The following is a 27,687-nucleotide window of genomic DNA, read 5'->3' as shown; positions in this document are numbered from 1 at the left end:
AGGTATTGAAGCGAAGCCTTATGAGCCTCACTGATGGCGTGGCTGCCCCAAAACGCATTGCAGGAAAGCCAGCTTTCTCTGACGATCACGATGTTCGTGGGTTGAACTGAAAAATAGTTGAAACGCGGAGCTTTCTCTATTCGAAAACCAATGTCATGAAACTGCAAAATCAAGGTACAAAATCCGAATTGCTACGACAAAAACGCACTGCAGAAAAGCCAACTTACGCAGTGGGTTTCCACAAAGGCACTTCAAGCGTCTCAAGAAAAAATTCCCCCGCATTTCCCCGAGGGGGAGAATGTGAAAGTGCGAATGCACGGTTGTCGGCCCGCTTGCGGCGCTTGCGCTCGGCCCCCGCAGCCCACCGCCTCGCCGCCTTCTCTTCCATCTCTTCCATCGGGTTTGTAGTATCACGTGTACACCACGCAGTTATCAAGCCGCTATAACGCCGCTGAGTCGCCAACGCACGCCGCTGACGACGTAGTTTGAATGCGTTAAAGATATAAGGCGCGTCACTAACGCTGATATCACGTCGCGTCCGTGGCTTGGTCGGTAGAGCGTCGCGCTGCGGCCGCAAAGTCCGCGGATCGAAACCTGGCGCCGGATGCTGTTTCTTTATAGAGGAGCACTGCGGACGCCGACGCCGCCGCCGCCGGCGGTGGTTGGTTTGGGGTCGCTTATAAAGTGCATTCACGCATCTCCACCACGCATCTCCACCACGCATCTCCACGCATCTCCACCAATTCACGCATTCACGCATCTCCACCAAGTGAATCATGACGAGTGGGCGAAGCACTGGGGGTCGTTCTTACCGTAAATCACCCGTGGCATTGCCCACTCGCGCATGTAAATGAGTAACAACGTGTGTGTACCGTATATACAATTCCAATCCAATCCGATATAATTCAATTTAATCCAATCCATTTCAATCCATTTCAATCTAATCCAATCCAAATCCAATCCAATCCAATGCTACTCCCGCATGCGCAACACTGTGTACACGGACGCCAAGTTCCGGAAGAAGCGAGGTACTAACGTGCTTCGCCCCTAAAAAAATACGCTTCCCATGGCCGTAATTGAACCTGGGTCCCTCGAGTCATGAGGGTGACGTCTATCCGATTGCGTCATTCCTACACGGTCGAAGCAGCTTGGATTTTGGACTAACTTTGTTTAAGGTTGCATGGAGAAAGCTTCGTGTTTTTATAATCTCTCTTCTAAGAAATGGGCTTTGATATTATTTGCGCGCTCGCTGCCCGCAGAGTACCTGGTGATGTACAAGAACCCCGAGGGCGGCAGCTGGCGCTCGGTCTACTTCCCGCCTCACGCACGCAAGATGCAGCTGCGCGGGCTGCACAGGGACACGCAGTACCAAGTGCGCCTCGCCGCCTACAACCTCGAGGGAAGGGGCCAGCTGTCCAGGCCCGCCTCCTTCACCACGCTCCGGCACGGTGCGGTGGACGCCTCGCTTTGTCGTTCGCAACTAGAAAGTGGTACCACGAGCCGTCCTTTGTGTTCGGAGTGCGTGGGCAAACCGCGGCGCAAAGTTATGCACCGATCTTCTCGAAGGGATTGAGCCTTTTAACGCTGCATGACAGTGCATCTTCGACAGCCTCGCTAGTTCGCGCGAGAAACCGCTTATGATTCGCTGCGAAATCGAATGTTGAACCGAAATCATTTTCTTTAAGTAGTGTCTATAATCGCGGCAACCGTCAGAATTAACGTCAGAAATTTCTCACGGCAGTCGCGTCTTATTGGATAAGCACGCTACGCGGAGATTCTATGGAATAAATATTCCCTAAATAGCCGCTTTTGCAGCTGCCCCTGTATCGCTCTGGTATATTACTCGGTTTTAAACGAGAAGGCTCAGGTTGGGGTTCGACATTGTGATGTTTTTTTTTTTTAACTTTCAGAATTTTTCGGTCATCATGGTTCTATTAATGTTTTTTACTCTGGGTTTTACTATATCAAGAGATCGACGCACAGGAATTCAACAATGGGTTGAATTACGTTTAATAAAGGTTGTGTTCTGTGTCGTTGGGCTGGGTTAGATTAGGTTTGTTGCAGTTGGGCTGGATTCGGGTAGATTATGACGTGTTCGGTTAGGTTACGCCAGGATCGGTGAGGTTATGTTATGTTAGGTTACGTTGGGACGTAATATTATTCAGCAAATTTTAGGCTAGCCATCTTTTATGGAAACTGCCGTGAGAATTTTTCGGAGGTAATTCTCACGACCGCCATGAGATTAGACGCAGCCTTTCTTTATTCTGATGTATGAATCTTTACAGCAAAGCTGGTAGTGGCACATTAGGCGAGGTCCTCTCAGCCAACTACTCTATCACATTGTCACGATGCCAAAGACGACGCAGTTGTCTTCAAGGAAAACAAGTTTATTGGAGCGAACGTGTGCTCCCCTAACAACTCAAAGAATAGACAGGCGGCGAAGCAGCAGTCAGCCGAGTGACGTACGCAAGCGAGCGTCGGCGATCGTAATCCGGCGGCGTCTGCTCTGCAGGCTTTTATCTTTCGGCGTGAGTGTTTCTCTAACCGTAGATTTACATCTAGAACGTTGTAGATCAAAGAAGACTTTTCGAGGCTAGTGACGTTAGGGCGAAACGCTCTCTGTATCAGAATAAGATAACCCGTGCGGCATCAAAAAAAATTGCGCCCACCTCCCCGCGAGGGAAACCCTGTGTTGATGCGACGCATCGTGGGGTTCACTTGGTGTTTCCGTTGGATTGATTCTGAAATCGCGTGAAACGTGTCGGGAACGCGTATGATTATTATGATTTATGATTATTATTATGTTTTATTGGCCAATCTTGGTCAATCTCTCTAAGTGGTATGCTTGGGGCTTCGCTGTCGCAACGACCTTTACTCCATCATTGTTGCTGTAAGTGGGAGCTTCTTTTCTTTTATTGCAAGTGTTAACCATTGGCCCATCATGTGTTGTATCAGTAGCTTCTTGACGTAGTTTGAATGAGTTAAGGATATAAGGCGCGTTCGTAGCATTTGATTCTGTCTCGGTTTTGCGGCGCAGTGGGAAGAGCACCATGTTCCTCGCGTTCCGCCCACAGGGTCATGGGATCGAAACCGGGCGCCGCTAACTATTTTTTTTATATAGTGTAGGGGGAGGGGTGTGGATGGACAACAACGCCGTATGGAGGGACAAGGCGAGTGAATGAGATGCAGTCGCATCTAATAAAGAATGAAACATGCGCTTCGTTTGGGACACACATAACATAGCCGGGCGCGGCCGGGCAGTAAAAACAAAACATAAACAAACAAACCCAATGCCTAGTTCGCGGCCCCATCATGCACCGCCAAAACGCCCAGAGATGTCCTCGCTCACCGACTGACGGCTATCGGAGCGGCCAGAGAGAGCGTGTGACTCTGGATGTTCTCGCAGCAACGCCAACAGGATCACGCGCGGATGCGACGCAGCGTGGAGCAACAGCTCTGGCCTCTTCGCGAGCAGCCCAGAGAGAGAGAGAGCTTCATGAGCGGCTGATGTCAGAGGGACAGAGAGCTTATTCACTAATGCATATATAAACCAAATGAAAAGTGAGAATAAAAGTCAAAGTTCTGAACACAAGAGAAGTTGCCATGATCCTGTGGGCCTAAACTTGGTCGCACGTGCTATGAAGAGTATTCTACTGGTTTATTCTATGTTTAACGTCTCCACGCACGCAGATACAAAATGTTTAAGAGAGACTGGGTACTTTTAGAAGCAATTCGGGCCCCCTGTAAGAAACGCCGTATTTTTAACGGCTGATATCGTTATTTTGCCCAATTCCTGGTGTTTCCCGAAAACTTCATGGAATGTAAAGTTCCATTAAAGCTACTCGTCAAATATTGCGTTTTAAAAATAATTGTTGTGTAATAATACGTGAGAAGCGTCAGCCGAGTTCCTTCAGTAAATGAATCCTAAGGGCTCACCCGGGATTCTGCCTAAACAGTGCGGCCGAAGGGAACACACCGACCCGTAATGCGCGGCGACCGCAAAATGACGACCCTTTCTCATCGGCCCGGTCAACGCCCCGGAATAAACATGCACTGCCGGCTAATCTCTCGGCTCACTTCCTACCCTCTCCTCCCTTTGTTTCCCACCTCCTCGCCCTTCCGTCGATACATAGCCCGAGGTGAGGAAGCGTCACGCCGACCTGCAACCGTGCAGCTCAGATATCGCTACTGAATACCAGCGTTGCTATGACGACCTTTTTCCTCTCACGCGCCAAGCTTGGAAAAATGCTCTCCCTGGAACTAACCTTCCTGTTTCTCCAGCCTTTCACCATCCTTCATTCCTTCTTTTTTTCGTCTGTTTTGCCAGTAAGCCTGAGCGCCAGGTGTTTCTTCCCGTTGGCTCGGCTCGAACAATATTGACGCGATGGGCGCGTAGCTTTACCTGTGTTCTTCCTGGTACTTTTATTGTTACTTTTTTCCCACGCCTCGCGGTTTGAAAAAGGCTTGTTTTTTTTTTTTTTTTTTTTTGCCTCCTGTTATTCCTTTTCCTTTCTCGTCGTTATCGCTCGTCTCGCGGGGGTACGTGAAATATGAGGCCGTATACGTAACACGCGAGAGCAGCTTTCAATCAAATCGCCCTCGGGGAATACGGGCTAAGGGAAAGCGTGCATTCCTGCACCGTCTGGGAACCCTTTTCACTGCGTACCTGACCCGTCTGCGTATACAGGTGCAACGGTGCAAGTTTACTCGCCATTCACGCGCTCTTTTACTTTCATTTCTCCGCGCAGCCCGGAAGCTATAGCTGGCGTCGAGGCTTTCAGCCCCAGCGTACTGCTGCACATCCACCAGGCTTTTATAAAACGAAAACACGATCCTGAACATGAACCCTGTCCTGATATATTCATAGTAGTGAAGCTCTTGTTACCTTTTCGTCCGAACCATGACAACATTCCACAGGACTGAAAGAAAAATGAACTTTAGATTTTAAAAAAGGCATATGGGCCGGCACTGACTTAGAAAAGGGCATGCATGAAATCATAGAAGAGGCAAAATGAAGGAACAGCCCTCGTGTGAAGCTGTTTCTACCTACGTTGCTTTACACTTTTCTTCTTCCACACCGAGCGTAGTGCACGAAAAACACGTCCTTTTTTCCGCTTTTACGTTCTGGGGGAATTTAGGACTTGCATCCGTTGGTTTTGTCATGGTACGAAACTCGGCACTGAATCCGCAGCAAACATCTTATTTTGTGCCCTTTTTTCTCAATCACTTCCTTCATGTTATGTGGCGTGAGCTACACTGGCCGAGGTTGAGCAGCTTCGCGTGGCTCCTGGAGAGCCGTGCTGCGCATGCGCGAGGAGCAGTGACGTCACACGGCGCACAGCTGGCGCGCCGGAGCCGCCGCCGCCGCGCGCGCCGCTCCGGTCTGCACTTTCCAGAGGAGTAACGTCATATGTTTAATTCCAATGGCAGATCCGTAGCGGTCACCGTGCTCCACCGCGGAGCGCGCAGACTCCGCGAAGAGCAGGTGCTCCAAAGCTGCCTTTGGAACGCAGCCGCTCCCGCCGGAGCAAAGTGCCGAACCGTGACGGGAATAGGAAATCCCCAGCATTCTTTGCGTCGCGTCTTCCCGAAATCGTCCGGTTCCCGCAAGCGCGTTCCTCTCGCTATAGTGCCTAGAATATATAGTGCCTAGAATATACTGTATATACAGTATACATTATATTCAGTATACAGTATATTCTAGAATACACGGTATATTCTAGGCACTATACTCTCGCGCTGAGCGGCTGGAGGAGGCAGAGAAGGCGAGCACTGGCCGGAAGCGCAGATGGTGACGACGTTGGCGACGTTGGCGACGTCACGCGACAAAAGTAAGCGCCCTAGTGAGTTCCGGCCGACTCCGCCGATTTCGGCGGAGCAACTTTTCTTGCTCCACGAAACGATCTCGGCTGCTACGGCGCTCCCGATCGGCCATTGGAACGCGTCTGCTCCAGAGAGAGCAGAAAAGTTGCTCCGAAAGTGCTCCGGATCTGCCATTGGAATTCAACAATAGGCGCGGCAGGCGCACTGGTGCCGCCGCGTGCCCAGCTGTGCGCCTCCGTTGCGCAGTAGCCAAGTCTGGCGCTGCGCCGGAGCCGCTTGATAGCGCCTCTCATTTTGTGCGCATGCGCAGAGGTATCAGTAGGGGTATGCATATAGCGGTACGTTTCCTAGACAACCAGGAAAGCTAAGAATAACAAGCTGAACCTTAGCTCACGCTACGTATATCCTGGCATAGCCGAGCTAAGCCACTGCTAATTTTTTAGCCAGCGCAGAAGGTAGTGTGGGTCTCGTGTCCCGCACTGTAACGGCGCGAAGTAACTGCGTAGGCGTGTTTTTGTGTTACGCACGAAGCATATTTTAAATTCTTAATAATTTCTACATGGACTAAACGAAGAAACCTGCCCATTTATCTGTAACACTTGCTGTGTCACACTTTCATGGTATAATGATTATGAAAGAGGCAATAGGGCCTGTGAAACCAGGCTTTTCTTACAGGCTCTAGATATGTCTCTCTAGCAATGAATTTTGCAGAGTGAAGACGAACGTAAAGGTGTTCCGTGGCCAATGTTTAACAGGAATACATAGGGTCTCATGAAGGGATTTAATCAAAAATCTTGGGCCTTCGTATTTTTATACAAAGATCTTGTCATGTACTAAAAAAAAAAGTCTTCCCGGAAAACGTTTATGTATTGTGGTGTAGCCGGCTTTGAAAAGGCCTGTCCTGTAATGTTTTATACGGGTACATAAGGTATTACGGCGATATTATTAAAATGCTTTAAGAACATCCCAATTTTATATCGGAATGCCTATATTGCCCACTAAGAAGTATCCTCCAAGCAAGGCGTTTTTGCATACAGTGAAACAGACTTTAAGCAGCAGAGAGGCTTAAGCCTTTATCTGACAGTTCCCACGCGGGAGGGAGTTTCTGCCACTTTTTCCCGTCTTAGTTCGCGGTGCAATAATTTTGCGCTCGTTGCCGCAACCACTAGACAGGCGTTCTGCCGCACCGCAGGTTCCTGGGGCGACGAAGAGACGGTGGAAGCTGCCGAGGTTCCCTTCTACCTGCGCGCGCAAGTTCTGGTTCCCGTGGCGGTCTCATTCGGCATCATCGTCATCTCCGTGGCCGCTGCCCTCGCCTACTACCGACGAACCCTGCGCGGTAGCGGTAGGGCGCCTTGTTTCTTTCCTTTTCTCCGTTTCTACGTGGTCCCAAAAAAAAATAATGCGCAGCTGTAATAACTCACTTTTTTGCAATCAGAAACGTTGTCTTGATTCCATTGTTACGTATCATGAACTTCTGCCTTGCTCTCTTTATGAAAGTGTACTCCCAAAACAAACACAGGATTAATTACATAATAATAGCTAACTTGACTGTAGTGAATGCAACCTTGTTCAAAATTAATGTGCTCTACACACGACATAAATATGAAGAGAAAAACATGCCCTCCGCACGCACACACGCACACAAGGCTGTTGTCTCTGCAGTGGAGCTTATCTAAGAAGCATCTTTTTCTTAACACGAAAGTGTTTTATTCCGGTATACACGAAGATTTCAGTGACGTCATATCCGTCACGGAAATGACGCCAGTACAACGAACCAAGCGGCTTGTAAAGGGTGCACCCTTGCACACAGGGTCTTCTTGCGGGGAAGCAACCTTTATTGCTAAAGAGTACGTTATACTTAGGGTTGTTCGTTTTCGAATTTTATATTTTAACATGAAAGTGTTTTATGCCTGGATACACCAAGATTTCACTGCTGTCATATCCGTCACAAAAATGACGCCAGTACACTTTTGCCGAAGCGACCCGCCAGCAGGACGTCGCTCGAAAAGCACAGCCACAAGACAGCCGCCGACCAGCAAATCATGCTCAGTTGCAGATTTCTATGCACATTCCACTTTCGTGTTTTACCGATTCCAATGAGAGAGGAATCAGCCACAATTTTGTACAACTTTCATGCGTCACCCTATTCCCTCGTCTTCCGTCGGAAGGTAATTTGGATTGCTCACTTCTTGCGACGTCAATGGAAATTATAAGTCTTGTCCCCCTGCACGACATGCGAAGTCGACGGGCACACACGCCTAGAGCCCTCCACATTGCGGTGGCCCCCGTGTGGTGCAGGAAGCCACGTCAAGTACGAGAGCTGCGTGCAACAGAGCCGCGACAGCGGCCACTGGCAGGCCGCCGGGGCGTCGAGGTCGTCGTACGCGCGGCGCAGCGTGGCCGAGTCCACCGTGTACGACACGCCCTGGGACGCCCAGGCAGCGTTAGCCGCCGCAAACCAGACCGCGTCGGTAAGTTGCGCAGCCGAATCGCACCCCGATCCCTACTGTAAAATCTAGACACTACTCATGGTCACGGGGTGTCTCACATCCGTAAGCAAAACTGCAAGGCGCTCAGCACACCCACGTTTTCACTCCCACACGCTTCCCCCCACTAAACCAAGATTTTAATGCGTGCCCATCTGACAAGAGCGCCCACATTACTTCCGCATACGCCGTAATGACGCCCGGATTACTTCAGTAACTATTTTGCAGAAAAAGATTAGCGGCCTTACGCGAATAAAAATGAAAAGGAAAACAAGGGTGTGAGATTTACATGTTGCAAATCTGTCCTTGCGACATCAGAATAAGGCGGAACGACCCCGAACGTAAAATGGGAAGCATACAGAAGATGGTTTAATGCTGGAGTAAATTTATAATTCCCTATGTTCCCACAATTTCCGCCACTTTTGATCTTTCATAGTGCTTCAGAGTGCCTTGAGTTGCGCCTAGACCAAGGTTGTTAGAGGAATATGTCTTGCAGAAAATTTACCTTCGTTAGGCAGTCACCCGGCTCCTTCAAACCTTTCGCTGAACGAGAGGATTTTTCACTAAACTATGGCTTTTATATCCGGTCATTCAATACTTAGCTGCCGTGTGGGCTAAGGAAACAACCGAAATGGACTAAAATCACGTACGCTGCTGTTGTGCACTGCGTATATTATTAACAAATTAAGGCACGTGGCCCTGGTAATGCACGTCGTGCGGTTGCAAAGAAAAGCTAACGAGTTTCACAGTTACACCTTCCATGCTTGAAAGTGGTTTCCCTGGCAACTTCTAACCAACGGTGTTGTTGAAAATCAGTTGATTTTTAGTTGATTTTTCTTTTGAGATGAAGAATACTACAGCGCGATGCAACTGTACCTACCTTGGATCACTCCATTCTCTATTGAACTGACGGCATAATGAAAGACCACTTACAAGTGCGCGTGCCCTTTGAATGCAACCTGGAAGCGACCCCTCACTGAGAACTCAAGGCAGTTGGTGTTTCTCTGTTAAATTGTTTGTCGCACTATGTATAGACGAAAAGCTTCACCAAATACCAAAATGTTTACTGGCCTTACTGGTTTCCTGACTTTTTGCAGCTTTTAATTACGCCGAAAAGGGTCGCGTTTTGCTATGCATTAGCCTTGAAATAATTTTTCCCAGTCCTGCCAAACATATGGACACTGAGGTCGTCCTTATCGTGATGCTGTCTTCAACGTAATAAATAACATTATGCTGTCAAATTCAAGTGCTGTCAAATTCAATGGCAAAATGGTAGAAAACGTGCCTTCTGTGTGTCTCGTTCTCTTCCGTCTCCCCCTCCACCCGCCCCCCGCAGATATACGACAGCAACTGCGCACGACTCAAGGGCAGGGGCTCTAACTCCCACCTCGCTCTCGACGCGTCTTCCTCCTCCGACAAAAATCAGTGACGCCATTTTGCGCCAAGCCCGTGATTTCATAACACCACACCCGTCTTCCGCTTTGTAATACGCAGCTATACTGCTTGCGCAACGGTTAAGGAAAGTGAATGTTGAGTAGAGGTTTAGGGGATTTTTTCCTGTCGTGTTGTCTGAGTGCGCTTTGTAAAAACATGAGGAGACTTATTTCTGAGAGGCATTGCGGATTTTGGCGACTCTGAACGTGTTCTAGACGAACTGTTTTCCTGTTTGTTTTTTTTTTTTTTTTGCCCAAGAAAAGATTTGATTCCGACCTAAGAAGAAAGGAAGTTTATAAGTATAGTAATTTTGCTAGTGAGCGTCAATGCGCGTACAAACCGTTGAGGAACGCAATTCATTTTACTTACGTCGTCATTCTCGCCCGCGCTTTTCATAGTTGCAAAAAAGGTTGCAAAACAACTCTTTTATTCGTTGTCATCTAAAGCAGGACTTTACCGTCGTGTTAACATGTGATGGGTTTAGGCTTAGCAGTTGAAAATTATATGATTAGTTTAAAACAGAAAGGCTGATTACGAAACTAAACACGAAGTTCATTGGTTGAAATGCGCATGTTAGCATAACATAACTAGAGACCTCGTTGTCTAAATACCAAACATCATCTCAAAATGAACCGTTTGGTTTTCTGTAAACTTTTAGGAGTGTTGGCGTTAAAAAGAAAGACTGTTAACGAAGCCTGAGAAGGAAGCGAAATCGTCTGTCATGTTCACTGTAAATATAATTAAGGCTTAAACTGGAAATATACAAATGCGTATAAGCAGAGTGTTACCTCTGCTACGAGGTGCGTGATTCCAGTGGTGTAAACATATCAATAAATACTGCTGATATCTTTCACGCATGTGTGATGTATTTAACTTTTCTTTAAATACAACTGGAGAGACAATAGGCTAGCATACTTAAGTCTTCGTACGTGTTCTATGCAAGCAACTCCTGTCTTGTAATGCATGCATTACATGTTTTTGCACGCGCATTCACTTTTTTACTAATAATTGTTGTTCCCAAAACAAACGAAAGTAGATGCATCTGCTTAACATATCACCTTATACTCAGCTTCGCATTGACCAAACCATATTTTTTATTTCATTCACTTCAACTTTTACTTGAACGAACGCAGAAATGCCTCGTAATATTTTACAGCGTGGGTTTGGAACTTGTAATAGTACAACTTCAAAGTTTGCACCTCAGCTACGTCTGATGGCACAAGGGCGCGGAAGATTGCGTGAAAGCATTAACCGTAAGAAAGTACTGCTGTTTACGGGTAGTGGTAACTTCAATAAGGTATTGTTGCGGGGCAACTTATTAGGCGTTTAGTTAGCTCACCTGTTCATCGAATGGGCAACAGGGAATAATTGACAACGTTAAACCCTCTGCTGGTATTTACTGTTACAGCAGGAAAAAAAGTTGTTAAGGTTTTGACGACGAATTGAGTGATGAAACAAGTTGCTTAACCGTCCAGTTGAAGCAAAAGCTACAACTGTATTTTAGCCTAAGAATTGTCCGAAAAATCTTGGCTACCATGCAAATTAACGTTGGTGTAATACTGATTAATTCAACATCTGAAATAAAGGATTGTTCGGCGTTCATGTTAAGTACCGTACGAAAGCAAAAACATCATTGACATGAAAAGGCCTGCTGCAAAAACCATCTAGGTTTTGCAATGTTTCTGTCGTTCAATGTTCTGTTACGGAGTTGTGTACTCCGAAGCATCGTTGTTGAGAGAGCGACAGGGTATTCAAGCGCTACTTCAACCGTACAGAAACTGCGCATCAATAATACATGTCAAGTAATACAAAGTGTTCTTCAAAAAAATAAACACAAGTCCAAAAGAACGCCAATATCATTGCGAAATACGAAACTTTATAAATTAGGTTACAGTTCAGCCGCACTTCAGCGCATCTACTGGCCACCTTTAGAAAGAAATTGTGAGCCACCCTTTGACATAGACATCTCTGCATTTGAAGGTTTCTGTTTCGCAACGTCGGCCTGTAATCCATAACCTTTCACTGAGCCACACACATAATTGTTAAGTTGCTCACCCCTGGAAGTCGAATCAAGGCTTTTGTGTGTTGAGGCGGCGATTACTACGCAATGATTCGGGATTACGCCTGCATTGCTTAAAGGGACCCTGCAACATTTTCGATAAGCGCTTTCCTCTTTCCTTCGTGTCTGGAAACCACTGCGAAAGCTATATCTATCGCCAGCACAGCATGGAGCGACACTGCGTGATTTGCTCGTCGCACCAAATACGCCTTCCAATTCTGCTTTGTTTTTGTGGCTTTTTTTTTAAGTCGCTATCGAAAAGTGTTGATTGCTGCAACTGAAGGAAAACCAGCCAACAGCCGCTACATGGCCTTAGTGACGTAGTTCGAGCCGTCGAAAAACGTCAAGACCGTGAAAGAGAGAAAATTCTTTTGAGTGAGTTTACAAGTTATCTGATGGCCATAGAGCAGTAATTTTTTGCCTAGGGTACTTTGCGACCCCGTAATCTAAGTACTGGATGTGTTGGGTGGCTACGTTCTGCAAGCGTTTAAGATTTGACAAAAAGTTGAAAAAAGTGTTGCAGGTTCCCTTTAATATACAATGTGTTCAGGAAATATATTACGACCTTGTAAACCTTTCATTAACCATTATGAAACACGGTGACTTCCCGTCTCTAGTCCAAGACAACACACCTTCCTATATACGTGCAATTTCAAGTTTCTATATACGTGTAACTGCACTACATACGCAAAAGCGCAAATGATGGTATATTGCAGACAACCACTGCTAAAAATATGTATTTAAAGACTATAGCATTTTTCTATTCGGACCGTTCATCTGCACGTTAGTATGCAGCGTCGTACAAATGAAGGCGTATCGTGCCACATGAACCTGGCAAACTAGAAAAAAGGGAAATGGAAGGAATGGAGTCATCTGTGGTCGCTCGTCTGAATAACGACGCCGCATCCATCGTTCGCGTATATAAAGTGATATCTTTCGACGACGAGGCCATTCCCAGCTCGCTCTGGAAAAGAAACGCCTGAGTTGCAGCCGATAAGAATGGGCACCCACACAAGAGAACCAAAGGAAAGGGAAGATGGAGTAAAGTATTGACAGAAAAGTAAGCAGCGTCATTCGAACTGAAAACCAAAAGGATCGCGGAAACAAATTCCGCGCATTGATTTTTTTCCCCTTAACACTAGCATAGAACATGGCGCAACTGAAAGAGGGAGGAATGGGTGAATTGAGAAGCAAAAGATTTCTACGACAACATCTGAACAGTTCTGCCGCTACTCCTTAAGTTCTCGCTTTTTTTTTTTATTTTTACAGTTCATGGCTTTCAAAAAAACACCACACATTTAGGTTGAAGTGCGGACAGCTTTACAGCGTCGGTCCCTCAAGTACAGCGTAGGTACTGATCCAAGCAAAAATCCTCCCAGATCCCTGACATTCGCAGGAAAAGACGACGCTCAGACGCGGTTTCCTTCAAGCGAGGCCCATACACGGAGCTCGAAGAATCTTGCCAATCTCGAGTTTGAACTCTCAGCCGGCTTCTTCCCCTACCGTTCCTCTTTTCAATTTGCCGGGTTTTTCCCGGAGCCTGTTCTGTTCTAGCTTGTATCTGTTTTTATTCGACGCTTCCGGCAGTGTCGACTGTGGTCTCCCATTTCCTCCTGTACGCTTTCTACTCTTCAGAAAAGGAAACCTTGCATCGGTCGGGGCCATACGTTTCTCAAACGGAAGAATCGGCAGTAAAACATGGGTTGGGTCGTTCTCCCCTGCCGCTCAAGTTTGTACTGTTTTTTTTAGCAATGTGATTTTGCATTAAGCTTCATATAAGTATGCTCTTTCCAACATTCTTGATGCTAGGTCTTGAGCTAACCAAACTCCCTTCATATTTTCTCCGGGAGGCTCTGCGTGTTCTTTCAACGCTACTTAACGTTTCTAGTCTCGGGTTTTTTGAAACATGAATTAGCTCGGCGTGTCTCAACGTTTTTTTTTTTTTTTTTTTTTACAACGAAAGGAGAATGAACGTCTTTTTATTTGTCCTCTTCTTCTATAAAGTGCCTTTTGCTTCCAGCTTGCATTGAATTCCAGCTAAGTTCATGAGCCTTCATTTTCGCGCGAACAAACTTTTTTTGACGCACAGTTCGGCTTGTTCAAACGAAAAAACGTACTTATTTGCCGCAGCTAAAAGAAAGTCTACCTCAGACTCCCTTAGACGCATCGCTCGTTGAAGGAAACATCCAGCTTAATCTAAATGCAGATTGCTAGCTCGCTCCTGGAGTGTGGTAAAATAGAAGACGAAACATCACGAACCCGTGCGTACGTTAAAGAAGGAGCAGTGATGTGTTGTTCCTTGGCCAGCCTTCATGAAACAAAGCATGGAACAGAGAGGGGGGAAAACACTCCCTCCCTACGAGAGACTTAATCTGCAAAACTCAGAGACGCACTCGACTGCGCGCAAAGCGCATTACCATCTCTTGTTCGTACCAAACGGACCGCGAGTTGAAGACGAAGACGTAAGCCACATGACTACGGAATTATATCTCTCTTTTTTGTTTTCACGTGGATAACGTTGCTTTGTTCTCCGCCCCACTAAACGTCTTCAAAGTGCAAAATGGCGTCGTGTCGTGATGTAAGGCCGTTATCTGGAGTCTATGACCCGAACACAGCGTTGCCTTGCAACGAATTTTTTATTCTATTTTGTACGTGTAGCAGACTCTTAGCAAAAGCAAAAGCAACGAACTTTTGAGAAACGAGGAAGAGTCGAGAAGCGGGGTGGGAGGCTGTGGTTCAGACTACGGAACAGCGACATCCTTCGCTTGGAAACATCGAAGCTCGACGAACATCGGCAAAACGTAAGCACACTGTCATTTCACCGTCTTCAGCGGTTTATCCCTTTAGCGAGAGTTTTCTTTTTAAGCGGTTGTTTCGAATTATTTTGGCGGGTTCTGATAATGCACGCCGAAAGATGTCCTTTTGAATCCTGAGCTTGTGTTACTGCGATGAAACTGCTTGACTATTTGGGGTTGTTACTGCGTTTTGCCTGGCTGGTCCGGAAGGGCCTCCAGTTCTGTAAAAAGTGCTCTTAATTATTGAAGTGCCTTTACTGCCGCCATCGGGCGGCTCGCACCATGAAATATTTAATATTCTCTTTGGTAAAATATAAATAGTGGACATCAAAGTTCGCTGCTCATCCCGATTTTATTTACACGTGGTGCTGCAAAAAAAAAACAAAAAAACTAAGGAATAAATAACTTTTGAGAAGAACCTAATTTTTCGAATCTTTGGCTATTTGTTTTATTGTTCTTATATTCCGAAATAGTTAAGTTATAAAGTTACAACATCCCATTGAACAAAAAAAAAAAAGAACGGCTGCGAGAGGCGTATGTGTAAATACCGTTTTGGGACAAGCAAGATCAGTGACGTGCAGTTTATCGAACAAGTCGGGATTGATTCAAGTGCAGACAATTTTCGTTACATCAAACTCCCGTAACGTATTTTTCGGCTTAATCTAACACGGTTCACACCTAAGTTGGTGAGACAAGCTGCCCATTTTACCCCAAATAACACACTCCGCCACCTGGTTCGAAAAAGACGTTGTAGAGCAACGGGGCTGAAACGAATAAATATAAAAGAGATTGGAAGTAACTAATGACGTCAATTACAAGGTGCGACACTATCACGCAATATCAGCGATTAGTTAACATATTTGCACACGGAGCAGACCCGTCGGCGCAGGATGTCCGGGGAGAAATTCCGGTGCGAATTATCGGCACCGCTGCCCAAAGACTGGGGCAACCGGCCAGCGAGAACGCGGCGCCAGCGGCTTCAGAGCGAGTGCCGCGCTCATTAAGGCCAGCATCGATTTATTGACCAACACGGCTGCATGTGGCATCGAAATGCCGACGTTGATTCCGGCACTAAACTAACTCACCACTCGATTGCATTCATGCCTAATAACGGCGCCACTTGATTTCCGGAATGTCGCCCCAGATACGCGGAGGAACAGAATTTGTATAAATCCCGGCGTGCCTCGTAATAGCAGATAGTAGTAGGTGTGTGGAATGGAAATAGCGTCAAGGACAAGATAGTTTAGCCCGAACTATAAGATGGGTTTGGTTGGCGAGATATCGGTTCCTGAATACGAATATGATGACTGCTCAGCCTATAGTAATAAAACTACTTACGCTGAAGCAAAAAAAAAAATTAAATGAACGCTTGTTTGATAACTTCGCACAAATAAAGGCCAAAACCGGAGAATTTGAAGGCAACTTATGAAGTCTCTCAGCCGTATCTTGGGTATGAATACTGGAAATCCGGTTTATAGAATATATGATTAGAACAAAGTCAGTTTTTTTTTTCTTTTTCAGGCGGATACAAAAAGTATACCTAGCTCTCAATGCGCCGCTAACCTGACGCATTACAATACCACTTTGTGTCCTAATGATTGTATTTTGTAAACCTAGAAATAAATTCGATGTTTCTGTTGCGATACTTAGAGTTTCTAAGAGAAAAAATGGGAGGGGTGACCAACTGAAACTTCTGCATCCCCGTGCGCTGGGTTTAGAATTTATTCTTTCACTTTGAATGCAGTCAACTTGGTTCCTATGGTTCAGCGGCTACCACTAGCTTTTGCATTTACAGCACAAGCATTTCGCCTGTTTCACGGTGGCTAAGAGTGGGTGAAAGATTTCCTGGTGAATGAAGCCGTTAAACAAGTAACATGACTTTGGTGACGACAGCTATTCTCATCGAAAAAAAAAATTCTTAGAAAGTGTTTTTCAACAGTACAGTACGTATTTACGGGTTCAAAGTCAGTTTCAGAAACTAAAATATACGTAGCTACATTCCCTAGAATTCCCAAAATAGTTCCCATTGCAGGAACAATGCAGCTTGCGCGCTCCTATCGACCACGCTGGGAGTAAGTGTTACGAGGACGACGATTATAATCGGAGTGCACCCAACCGCTTCACCGCATTAGGTAACGGTGCTAAGTCTCCGCTGGCGAAGATTCGGCGAGCTGCGGGTCATTGCCTAGGAATCATTGTCTCTTGACCTCCGGGGTCTAATTGTCGCTCCCACTGCTACTATACCGAGCGCCCGTGTAGCTTCTGCACGGCTACTTCCTCGTCATTGCGCCGATTGGTCTTGTTCAGCGTAGCAGAAACCCAGGCCCATCCATCTCTAGGTGTAAAGCGGGCCGCCGATACGGAGTCCCTCGGCGCGTTGGGACGCTACATTTATAACGTCAATGGCGGCATAAACAGCGTCAGTGCAATGCTCATGAAGAGCAGAGCAGTTGATTCGAGCATGGACCATCACCACCCATAGTTTCTCACTCACGTGAAGCACTCGCAACCACAAGTGCGAGGTAACAAAAGGAAGGCTTGAGTACACATGTGTGGATATGCGCGTGTGAATCTCCTTGAAATGTCTTGAAATGTGTTGAGGCGAATTTTCCGGAGTGTTCAGGTCGAAAACAATTGATCTCGCAATTGCAAGCTAAGTTTTTCCAAGAAGTTGTTTTCACTACATTTTGCCCATGCTAAGAATTTCGGATGGTTCTGCAGGTCATGCACGCAGCAATTACGTGACGTCGTTGCCGAAGAATAAAAATGACCGAAATATTAATTACTGTTGCGACGACATCTGTTCAGGGAACGCAACTAGCGAATGTGATTGCAACTAAATAGAGCCTTCGATCAAACGGCAGAAACGACAGCAAAGTGAGACAATTTCTCTTCTTTAATTAACACCACCGGCCAGCGAAATGTACCTCGCAAAAATGCTGCACGCAGGGATTGCCGTGTATGCTCCAGCGATTCCAACAACGTCGCTCCAGCGGCGAAACGAACGAGCCGCACGCGACGGTTAATCAAAGCGAGACGGCCGAACCCTAAGCCGATTCCCACCTGCGCGCCCATAAACAAGGCGGCCCGAGAGTACACGACGAGGGAGGCCGAATCACGCGCTCGAAGTGACATGCAGCGATTGTAAGTGGGACTTGGGCGAATCCCTCCTCGTCTGTTCTCCCAGGGGTACCTCAAATCGGATTGCAGCGGAGGACGCTAATGCACGCAGCCAAGTGCAAGCGACGACGTGCCGGCACGCATATCGCTCAACAGGTAAGCGTTCCCGAACGGGAACTTGTTCCTTCGCTTTTCGCTCGTCCCGAAAAAGGATAAAAGAATCCAGAGAGAGAGAGAGAGAGAGAGAGAGAGAGAGAGAGAGAGAGAGAGAGAGAGAGAGCAGCCGCCTGGGCATTACCCTTCTCACCCTCTCTCAATTTCTATTCTTGTGGCTTTAGCTATACTTGCTTTCTCGTATTTCTCCCACGGACCTTACTTTCATCTTTACCGCCTAAAGCTCCCCGCTTTCCCGAAAACTCTTCAAGACCGTTCTTCGAGTTCGGCTTTATGGCTCGGGCCATGCGTAAGTTGTTTTGTCTTCTCGCCATCCTCTTTTGTTACACTGTTGCGATTTTTTTTATCACGCTGTAACCCAAAGATCCTCCCCTCTCCACCTCTTCTTCCAGCTTGTCTTGTTTCTTCTCGTTCTCTGTAGCTTCGTTCTTTCCGTCCCAGACGCAGCGATATAGACCTCGAGGGCTTTCACCATTACTGCCTGAGCAAAACACGAGGTACGGGCGAATGCGCTCACGACTGCGTTCGTTTGCGGCTTTACGAGCTTAGCCAGCGACGACGACGACGACGAATCGATTTTTTCTCGCTTTCTCGCGTCCGTCTCCAAGACGACATGGAGAGGGGGGCAGACGGACGACAAAGCCGCTACTACGGTGACAAGAAATCTAAAACAATCTAGAGAGGGGAAAAAAGAGTGCGGTGAATAGAATAAAACAGCTGCGCCATTCCGTCCCTGTTAGAAGGACGAAGAGCGGGACATAATCACGTCTCGCGAATAAAATTCTCGCTCGAGCTGCAGAAAAACAAAAGGGCGACGGCCGAGCGACAGGACGCCATGGTTGAAAAACAGCAGCAGCAGTCCAAGCAGCAGGAATCCTACGCGCGCATTTCAACACGCGCGCGCGTGCCGAGACAAATTGGCGTTGTCTCTTCGCTGTTCACAGTGTTCGCTTACGTTTTGCTTACTTACGCAAATTTATTTTCGCTCCCTTTTTTTATCTTTCCTACCCCCTACATGAGGTCTCGTTCGGTTCTTTCTGTTTTGATTGCATTAAACGAGTCCCGCCTTCCCCCTCACTCTCTTTCCGGCACTCTCTAGCTCCCTTTCTCAGAGAATTCCCGGCGCTCTCCTCGCCCCCCTCGGCGTACCCTGGGCCCCCGGTTATTTATGGAGCGAAATACCTCCTGAGAGATGTCCTCCCGAGTAGTGTTCCGTGTTGCTCCCGTTCTCTATTGCCGCGTGCCAGGAAGCTGGCACGCCGGAACCAGCCGTTATTTCCCTTCTCCCGATCTCCCGCATGTCTTTCCTGCTACCCCTCTGTATTTCTTTTTGTGCTCACTCGTTCACGTATCCTCGTTTAATTTCACGTTGCATGTCCGAGCTCCGGCGGCCCCCTCTCCTCTCCCCTCCCTCCCTCCCGCTCCCTCTACCTTCCCCCCTCTCTCCTTCTCCGTTTTTATTCTTGTTTTCAAAGCACGTTTTTTGAACTCATAACCTTCTCACTCAGCTGAATTGAAACGGACTCTCAGGACTTTCTAAATTCTTGGCCCAGTTAAAAGCCAATTTTTGAAGTTGTACACTGCGTTAGAACAGTGGTTTGGGCTAGTTGGTGCATACTAACTGAAATTCAAAACAGCGCAAAAAGACGGGAGAAGAAACGACGTGTGTCGTCGTTTTTTGCCTCGTCTTTTTGCGCTGTTTTGAATTTCAGTTAGTTTGTTGTATACTGCTAGACTGCATGTCTTATTGCTGGATTCGTGTTTTCTTTGTTGTGGTGATGGACCTAAGTCAACAGAGTATGGCGAATGTATCAGCGCGCACGACGGAAGATGAAGAAAGAAGTAAGACAGGACGAGCGCTGACTCGCAACTGAATTTTTATTGAAGAACACACTGATTATATAACAACACCAGCCGAGCTGCACGTGGCATACGACCATTCACACGCAATTATGACGATGCATTGTTCCTGAGTAGGGAGCATGACATGAAAATATATCAAACGATAACGACGAACTGATCACTATGTGTTTGGAGCCGCATCTCACTTGTCATCTAAGAATGCAATTTCTTTTTTGCTGAGCGTAATCGAAGGATACGCACCTATGGGATACGCACCTATCTCTCAGCTTTGCAATATTGAACGCCTCGATCACTTTCCGCCTCGTCCGGTCTCCGTGCGAAAAAAGCACTTTTGTTTCGTTGAACTTAGGTCTGTTACGTTAGCCATGAACCAGTATCAACTCGCCCAGTCGTTAATTCTGCTTCAACGGAGTATATTGGGTGTCATAACAGCTCTATGGAGACACTGCTTTGGTTAAATAAAATTTTGGCGTATTGTAGCGTAAGCTACACTGGCCGAGGTTGAGCAGTTTCGCGTGGCTCCTGGAGAGCCGTGCTGCGCATGCGCGAGGAGGAGTGACGTCTCACGGCACACAGCTGGCGCGCCGGAGCCGCCGCCGCCGCCGCGATTGTATTGTAATGAATTGTATTGTATCGGATTGGATTGGATTGCATTATATTGGATTGTATTGCATTGGATTGGATTGGAAATCTATTTAGCAGCAGTAAGCATATTAATCAGCTAATCCTAGACAACCAGGAAACCTAAGAATAACCAGCTGAACCTTAGCTCACGCGACGTATATCCTGGCATAGCCGAGCTAAGCCGCTGCTAATTTTTTTTATTATTTTGCTTTCTTTATTTCCTCGTTCGTAGCGTACATTCTACTTCCTCAGAAAGCCAGACTTTGCAAATACAATAAACTGCGCATCGATCTTATCGCCTCAAGTCCGTTTCTCCCTTACCATCTCCCATCCGGGTCCTCTTCTTTTCATCTTTATTCCTCCCACTTCTTCGCTTTTCGTTCGATACTTTGGTATGAGACACGTCGCAACGAGGAGTAATTTAGCTAAGAGAATTACTCCCCTGGCGAAGCGGATAAAAATTAGTGGACATCATAGCCATGAAACGACACGTTAAAAACGAAACGGACGATATGATAACTGAACAAACGAATGCTCATGCCTCATGTCACCACGGCTGCAGAGAAATGATGATAAAGTCGAGAATCTGAACGGAAGTGAAAACACGAGAACACGGAGCAGGCGTACAGTGACTACTGATCCCACGAGTACAAAAGCAAGATAGGAGAACAGAGTAAAGTGCGCGGGAAAAAAAGAGACGAAAACGAAAGAAAACGGGAGAAAACTAGAGACGAAAGTTGAGCGCCGTGTTCGTTCGAAGTCCCCGCGCGATTCGATTCCCAATTTCGACGCGGCTCGCTGGTTTCGAAGGGAAAATGAGGAGACCGTGCACATCGACGCCAGCAGCCAGACCGCACACATAGACGCCGGGACGATCCCGTCCGAGTAGAAGCTGCAGGCCGGGAAGAAGCGACAGAAAATGTAATTTTAAAAGTCGCGCCCCCCTCACGCTTCTATAGCCCTTGATAAGTTTTGGGAACTCGCGGCTTTTACGGTCGGTAGCCTCGCACGAAACGTACACTGCGTACCGAAGTGAACGTCGGCGGGGGAATCGTTCTTGGGCGGAGCGCCATACATTCAAATTAACAACGGTCTGACGTACGAGCGAAAATATAAAAAAGCGGCAATCGATACGCCATATTAAGGGCATATTTTTTCGCCTGACAGTCGGAACCGAGCGGTCGGAATTGTTCGGCTCATAGGACGTCCTTTCTTGCGGAACCGGAAGAATTCCTTTCTCCTTGTCTTAACAACGGGACATTTGGTGCGGCCTTCATGATAATATGCCAACAAGATTGGAGGGTTCATTCAGCAGCAATGTTATGTTATCAATCATTTTGTTTATTTTGAGTGTGATTGCTTGCACGAGTATAGGGGCGCAAAAATACCAAAGAAGAAAAACATCCATCCGCCCTTCCACTCTGGGAAGGTGGCTGAACAGCGAAGTTGTGATGGTGGTTGGTACATATTTTATTCCGTCACGCACTAGTCGTACATTCACAAATACACCTAGTCCCGACCCGAGCGATTATGTGCATTTGCTTTTGTTGTTGCCTCTTTCACTCTTACATTTAGGGCAGAACGTTCAAGGACAAGCGCTTGTCCTTGTCTTCTCTGTCCGTGTGTTTTTTATGCGCTTAAGATGAACGTTATGGAATACCAACTAGCCTGAAGGCAAGCCCTTCTTTAGGCCAGAGTTTTTCCGCACGGGCGACATAAAATCCCAGATTCTAGCCACAGACAGCTTTGTTCGTAAAAGTCGCCCTACCATAAAAACTTTGATTTTGCACGCAGGCATCAAGTTAACGTTGGCACTCATAAATGAAACAATTTCTGCAAGAGATTTGTGCACAGACACAAATACAAATCACAAACCGTGAACAGTCACTAATAAAATGCTCCTAATGGCATACATTCTGGCTAGGAAACCAAAAAAAATTTTTTATCTATTCAAGCTTTGTTTCGTGTTAGAGGAACACTACAGGCTGAATGACATTTTGTTTCAACTGAAAGATCACACGTTTCGTAGCTCTCTCGGCTTTTGTTCGACGAGCAACGATGCGTTGTTTGCTGAAAAATAAGAAAATAAATCTAGCATTTATCTCTCCCGTTTCTCTTTCATTTTTTTTTTGTGACGTAGTCATTGCGTCACAAATTAGAAGCAAGGCACCAACGCGGTATAGGCGCCCTCACGCTGGCAATGACAGCTTTGAGGTCCGCAAGCCACGGCTGTCGCCAACAACATTTCTCTGGCTGAGGGGGCTGGCTTGGACTTCTACGATTTGTCTCCGGCGGAACGATGAATGTTTTTTTTTTGTTACATATCAGTGATGCCCATGGCAACAACACCGTATCGACCGTTGTCCAAGGCCCCACACCTGGGGGTGATACGTTTTTTTTTTTTTTGCGATAGTATGCCCGTTGGCATAAAATACTGCGTCACAGGTATAGATTAACCCCTGTTTCGCGAAGAAACTCAAGCAGGGAGCGATGATGGGGTCCCCAAATCCACCGATGAAGGTCAGGTGGTCTGCCAGGGTGGAGGCCTGTGCCTCGGAGGTGTCTTGTTCTCGCCGCTTCCAATGAAGGGCAAGTCCACAGCAAATGTTCAGTGTCCGCCTCTTCGGCAGGAGCCTTGCAAAAGGGGTTTTTCTGTGTGAACGGGGCATGTTAACGTGGTGGCCACTCCCGGGTAACGGCGGGAGAGAGGGCTACACCAACACGAAGTCTTCGCAGCAAGACTTCCTCCCAGTGAGCGAGTCTGCTAGGGAGGTCCGTTCCATACGGTGGAATAAGAGCTCGTGTGGCGCGACGAAGATCTTCTTTCCTTTGGAGAAACTGTTCTGGGGTGTCTAGTGGCAGTAAAGGCAATGGTCGTGGAATACGTGAAATGGGTACGGCGCACGAGGTTTCTCCGACGCCGCTCTGGCGCCTTCCCGGGGCTCTAAACAATGCATCAGTGAAATGCGATCAGTTGCGACCGCGCTCTCCGCTTTAAGCTGTCGAACTCGATAAGCTGAGAGCGAAGATGCCTTTTTGTACGCTTCTTGAAAAAAAAAATGGCCGGCCAAATATTACGGTCCGCGATCATTACGATTAAGTAGTCCTGCCCGGCTCCCGCGGACACAGATTTTGAACAGATTATCAAGCACAAGGTAATCCCCCTTTTGCCTTTCACGAGAGATAACGTTCGAATCGAACGCGGGCATAGCAACATCCGATAGCAACATCAGCGCGTGGAGAACGGAAAATTAGGAGCTCAAGCGTGTCACTTAAACATAGTTCCTTATGCCGCTTCCTGCCGGGGTCATTGCTTGCAGAAGCTTGTCGTAGATTACTGATCCACCGTTGTAGATAATTGGCTTCACTAAATGCGCACAAATGAAGAGCACGTATTTTACAAAACGAAAGTGAAAACACGGTGGCCGACCCTGAAGCGTGAATGAAGGAGCCTGTCTCACGACGTATAAAAGCTGTAGTCTGTGCTTTTTATATAAGATGAGCTCACGTAAAGTTTTGATTTACATTTATTTCACGTGTTCAACCACTTAAGAACTGTTTATGTCCGGAAAAAAATTTGCAGATGCTTCTCCATTGAGCTCTCACCGTTCACAACTTTTGTGGCGTCACAAACCACAGCACCCAAAAGCGTACGGGATGTCGACACCCGTCCTCTCGTTTCTGGCATTTTATGCCTTTTATGCCTTACTAAATAACTTCTAGTGGCGAGAACGATGTACTTAGATTCTCGGAACCGTAATCTACCGATACAGGCCAACCTGTTTTTGCCCCTCAGTGTCCCTTTAAATCTGTGGTGGGAAGGGAAATATTCTTCATTCGAGCGGAGGGATCGATTCATTGCCCGTAGATGCCAACTTCTACAAAACATGCAAGCCCAGTATACGTCATTGGCAATAAATTTGAGGGAACGTGTAAAAATAAAGAACACTGCATTATATGAACAAATCCCTTTGCGAATTCGCATTAACCGTCATTCGAATTTTGTCTTTCGTGTTCTTTTTTAAGTTTTCAAAGTTTGACGTACGGTCTCAGCATCTATATTAAAACAATATTTCTGTTCTTTTTTCTTCAGGGGACTATTAGTTAGAGCTCATTTTCTCGCTTTTGTGAGGGTGTAGAAGGTATAGCTCCATCTCAAGCGTGTGATGAGAATGTTTTTTTTTACTGAGGAGAGGCAAAGCTATTTATGTTAGGGTGACGCACTGCCAGATAATATGCAGCCTTCATATCAGTAGACGTCAACTTTTCTGGTTATTCAGTAAGAGCACCATACCCGTGCAAGTGCGCATACCAACTGCCATACCTCATAAATTTTGCTTTACGCAGAACCAGCTCGATAAGGATTTGCCTAAGATAAAGAAGCCGTTCTCTCCTCATCAAATAACTTTGTGTTTGGCGCTCTTTGCCCATGTCGGCCTTGCGCCAATAAAATCAAACCATCATCAAGATAAAGAAGCCGATACCGAGGCTCGTGAGTACGTCACGTGATGACGAACCCACCCTGGAGTCAAACCGAGAATTACGTACGCAATCTATGAAAATGTTGATGTTCCGGCTATAGGTAAATATCAAGAGTCGATGTACCGTCATTAGTTTTAGTTGGCTAAGAACACTGAATCAAAGCTCCAAGAGTACTTAAATGAATGTGTCATGGCGTTAAAGGCTCACGCAGTGATTACCAGTGCCTCACTCACACATGGTCCCGCCATTCTGTGAAAACTCATGTCATAAACACAACAGGGTGCTTTCAGAAAAGATCGAACAAGAGGTGGTTGGTCGACCTTATGAATTTGCTTGAAATTTTTTTTTTATATCATTCCCTAATTATTCCAATGTAGAGATTCTGCACTATTTTTCCCGTGAAAAATTTCACCTAACTCCCCCCCCCCCCCCCCCCCCCCTCCCACTACATGCCCGTGCGCCTCGGCCAGCTTTGGCAACGTCAAGCTGTGAAAATATTCATGAAGGGCAATTCGGAAGTTGTAAAGACTATAGTCTTTTTCTTGGGCTACTTAAACCCAGAAATTTGGGTGTCTGTCTGTCTGTCTGTGACTCGATTTAGCCACCCGGCCAAAGTAAAATTGATATTGCGGAATAGTCTTATATACTCACAGCCACATGTAAACGTCTAAGCCCGGTTTATATGTTCATACTTGTCAACTTTGTTGAACAAGAACAAGACATTACGCAAATATATGACAGGAAATTAGTACACAAGGGATATTTACAGTGTTCCTTTATTAAAAAATTATAGATTCTTGGTTTTTCGTTAGCAAATGATATTCTACATCTACTGCAGAAAACCGCCGCCTCCTGGCGGCATATGAAAAATCACACGGCAATAGCAACGAGAGGTTCCACTAGCTAGGTTCCACGTTCTGCTTGGAACGCACGTGGAGCACGGCCACGCGGCTCTATAAACCTTCTAGTCGGCCGCCTCCATTCACGCGCGTCTCCGCCGTACTGCAGCGCTGGCATCGAGGAACCCGGCCTGTAGCAGTGGAACGCGGTAAATTCAAATCGTCTTGCGCAAACCTTTAGTGTGTTTACCTTGGGATGAGCGCGACGGTAGAGGAACAGCATGAGAGGTGAGCGGGAAAGCAAAGGGGGCATTTCCTTGGCAAATGTATACGAAGACTATCGTCTTTTGACGACATTTGCAACGAAAGGAGCAGATACGCGGCCAATTTTTATGCTCAGTTTACGCCTGCTGTAAATTTCTCTAAAAAGAATATAAGTTTTTCGCAATAAAATGTCAAATTCGGCTCAGAGCGCAATTTCGCTTAAACTTTGAGCCTAAATATTACAAAAGGTACTTAAGTTACAACCTTCACATTTTACTCACGTTTGCTCCTTACAGTTCTCCTTACAGTTCTCTGTTTGCTCCTTACAGTTTGATCCTTACGTTTGCTCCTTACATATAACCAAAGTACACTTAGCGGCCAACATGTTGGACGAGTTTCACAAAAGTTAGAAGAGCGCTTTTTTTTAAATATGGGGCCGAACCTAAAAGTTTTGTCGTTTTTCCACCAATCCATAGAATTTAAATTGGGCGCAGATTGGTTATTATGGTGCCAACACTGACATTAAAAATGCCCTTTTTTCAGTTAAATTCTCACTTAATGAATCCGTGAAGGGATCATTTGAGTTACATAAAAATGTACACAATTTATACAAATCTGAGGGAAATCGCTATCACTACAGTGCGTCATAGAGAGCCGGGCGGATAGGGCCCCTCTTTCGCGCTGTTAGCGCTCCAGGAACAAAATGACGCAACACGTTTTTTAAATATAATGCAAGTACATGTAAAGGCCAACATCTAGAAAGAATTGGAGAAAAACCAAAGTTTTTTTTTTTTTTGCAAATTAGCTACGAAATTAGCTTTTCAGTTTTTTTTTTCTTTAAACTTGTGTGCCCGATGCATCTTACCCGTACAGTATACAATTATAATATTCAGTGCGTTTGTTTAGAACTGTAAGGAGCGCACGTGAGCAAAATTTGAAGGTTGTAACTTAAGTACTTTTTTTTAATATTTGGGCTTAAAGCTTGGACAAAATATGACTCTGGGCCAAATTTTACATTTTATTGCAAAACAAAATATATTTTTGATAGCAGAAAATTTTTACGGAGAAATTTACACCTGCCACAAATTGAAAATAAAATTTACGAATTGTCCTTCATGAATATTTTCGTTTCTTGACGTCGCTAAAAATGGCCGGGGCGATCGGGCGTGTAGTGGCGGGGGTCCACGTAGTCGTGTTCCAAAATTTTTTTACAGTTAGACTAAATTTTTCCCGGGGAGGATATTGCTGAATATCGACATTGGAATAATCAGGAAATGTTATAACAAATTTTCAAGCAAACTGAAGATGTCGACCAGCCTCCCTTTGTTCGACCTTATCTGAAATCACCCGACACTCATTTGTAAAGTTTGGTAAATATGCCCAGGTGGCGTAAAAAGCAAGGAAGAGAGAGAGATAACCCAGGCAGAGTTAGGCGCAACTGTTACTCTTGAAGAAAAGTATAATGACCCTCCCCATATATGGTGCGATTGCTCGACGTTTTCCCATAATCCACTTCATCTCCCAAGTACGTGCTCGTGCCCCTTCATACTCGCCTCTTATGACGTAAAGGACGACCCCGCCCACACCCCTCACCCTGTCTCAACGAGGCGCGGCCAGGGATCCACCTCATCGTTCCAACATTACCCTGGCTACTGATTAATCGGGTCGACGCTGACAACAACGATGATGATGATTATGATTGTGCACTGGTACGTCCGTAA

General features: G+C 46.3%; 2 protein-coding genes across 2 annotated transcripts in view; both read left to right on the top strand.

Annotated features, from left to right (window-relative positions):
* LOC144151607 (cell adhesion molecule Dscam1-like) overlaps positions 1–9,941 on the top strand; it is a 54,602-nt gene extending 44,661 nt beyond the window's left edge. The window contains exons 12-15 of the mRNA XM_077682718.1: positions 1,262–1,453; positions 7,016–7,168; positions 8,125–8,297; positions 9,649–9,941. Of these exons, the coding sequence (XP_077538844.1) occupies positions 1,262–1,453; positions 7,016–7,168; positions 8,125–8,297; positions 9,649–9,741 (611 nt within the window). The 3' untranslated portion in view covers positions 9,742–9,941. The remainder of the gene's footprint in view (positions 1–1,261; positions 1,454–7,015; positions 7,169–8,124; positions 8,298–9,648) is intronic.
* Positions 9,942–10,937: 996 nt separating this feature from the next.
* LOC144151606 (cell adhesion molecule Dscam1-like) overlaps positions 10,938–27,687 on the top strand; it is a 46,599-nt gene continuing 29,849 nt past the window's right edge. The window contains exons 1-2 of the mRNA XM_077682717.1: positions 10,938–14,606; positions 17,788–17,876. The gene's annotated coding sequence lies outside the window, so the exon portion shown is untranslated. The remainder of the gene's footprint in view (positions 14,607–17,787; positions 17,877–27,687) is intronic.

This window comes from Haemaphysalis longicornis, unplaced genomic scaffold, assembly GCF_048455015.1.
Source record: "Haemaphysalis longicornis isolate Haplotype H1 unplaced genomic scaffold, Haemaphysalis longicornis Haplotype H1 scaffold_9, whole genome shotgun sequence".
In the NCBI taxonomy this organism is placed as follows: domain Eukaryota; kingdom Metazoa; phylum Arthropoda; class Arachnida; order Ixodida; family Ixodidae; genus Haemaphysalis; species Haemaphysalis longicornis.
The sequence above is the reverse complement of the archived record's forward strand: the minus strand, read 5'-3'. Positions and strand labels throughout refer to the sequence as shown.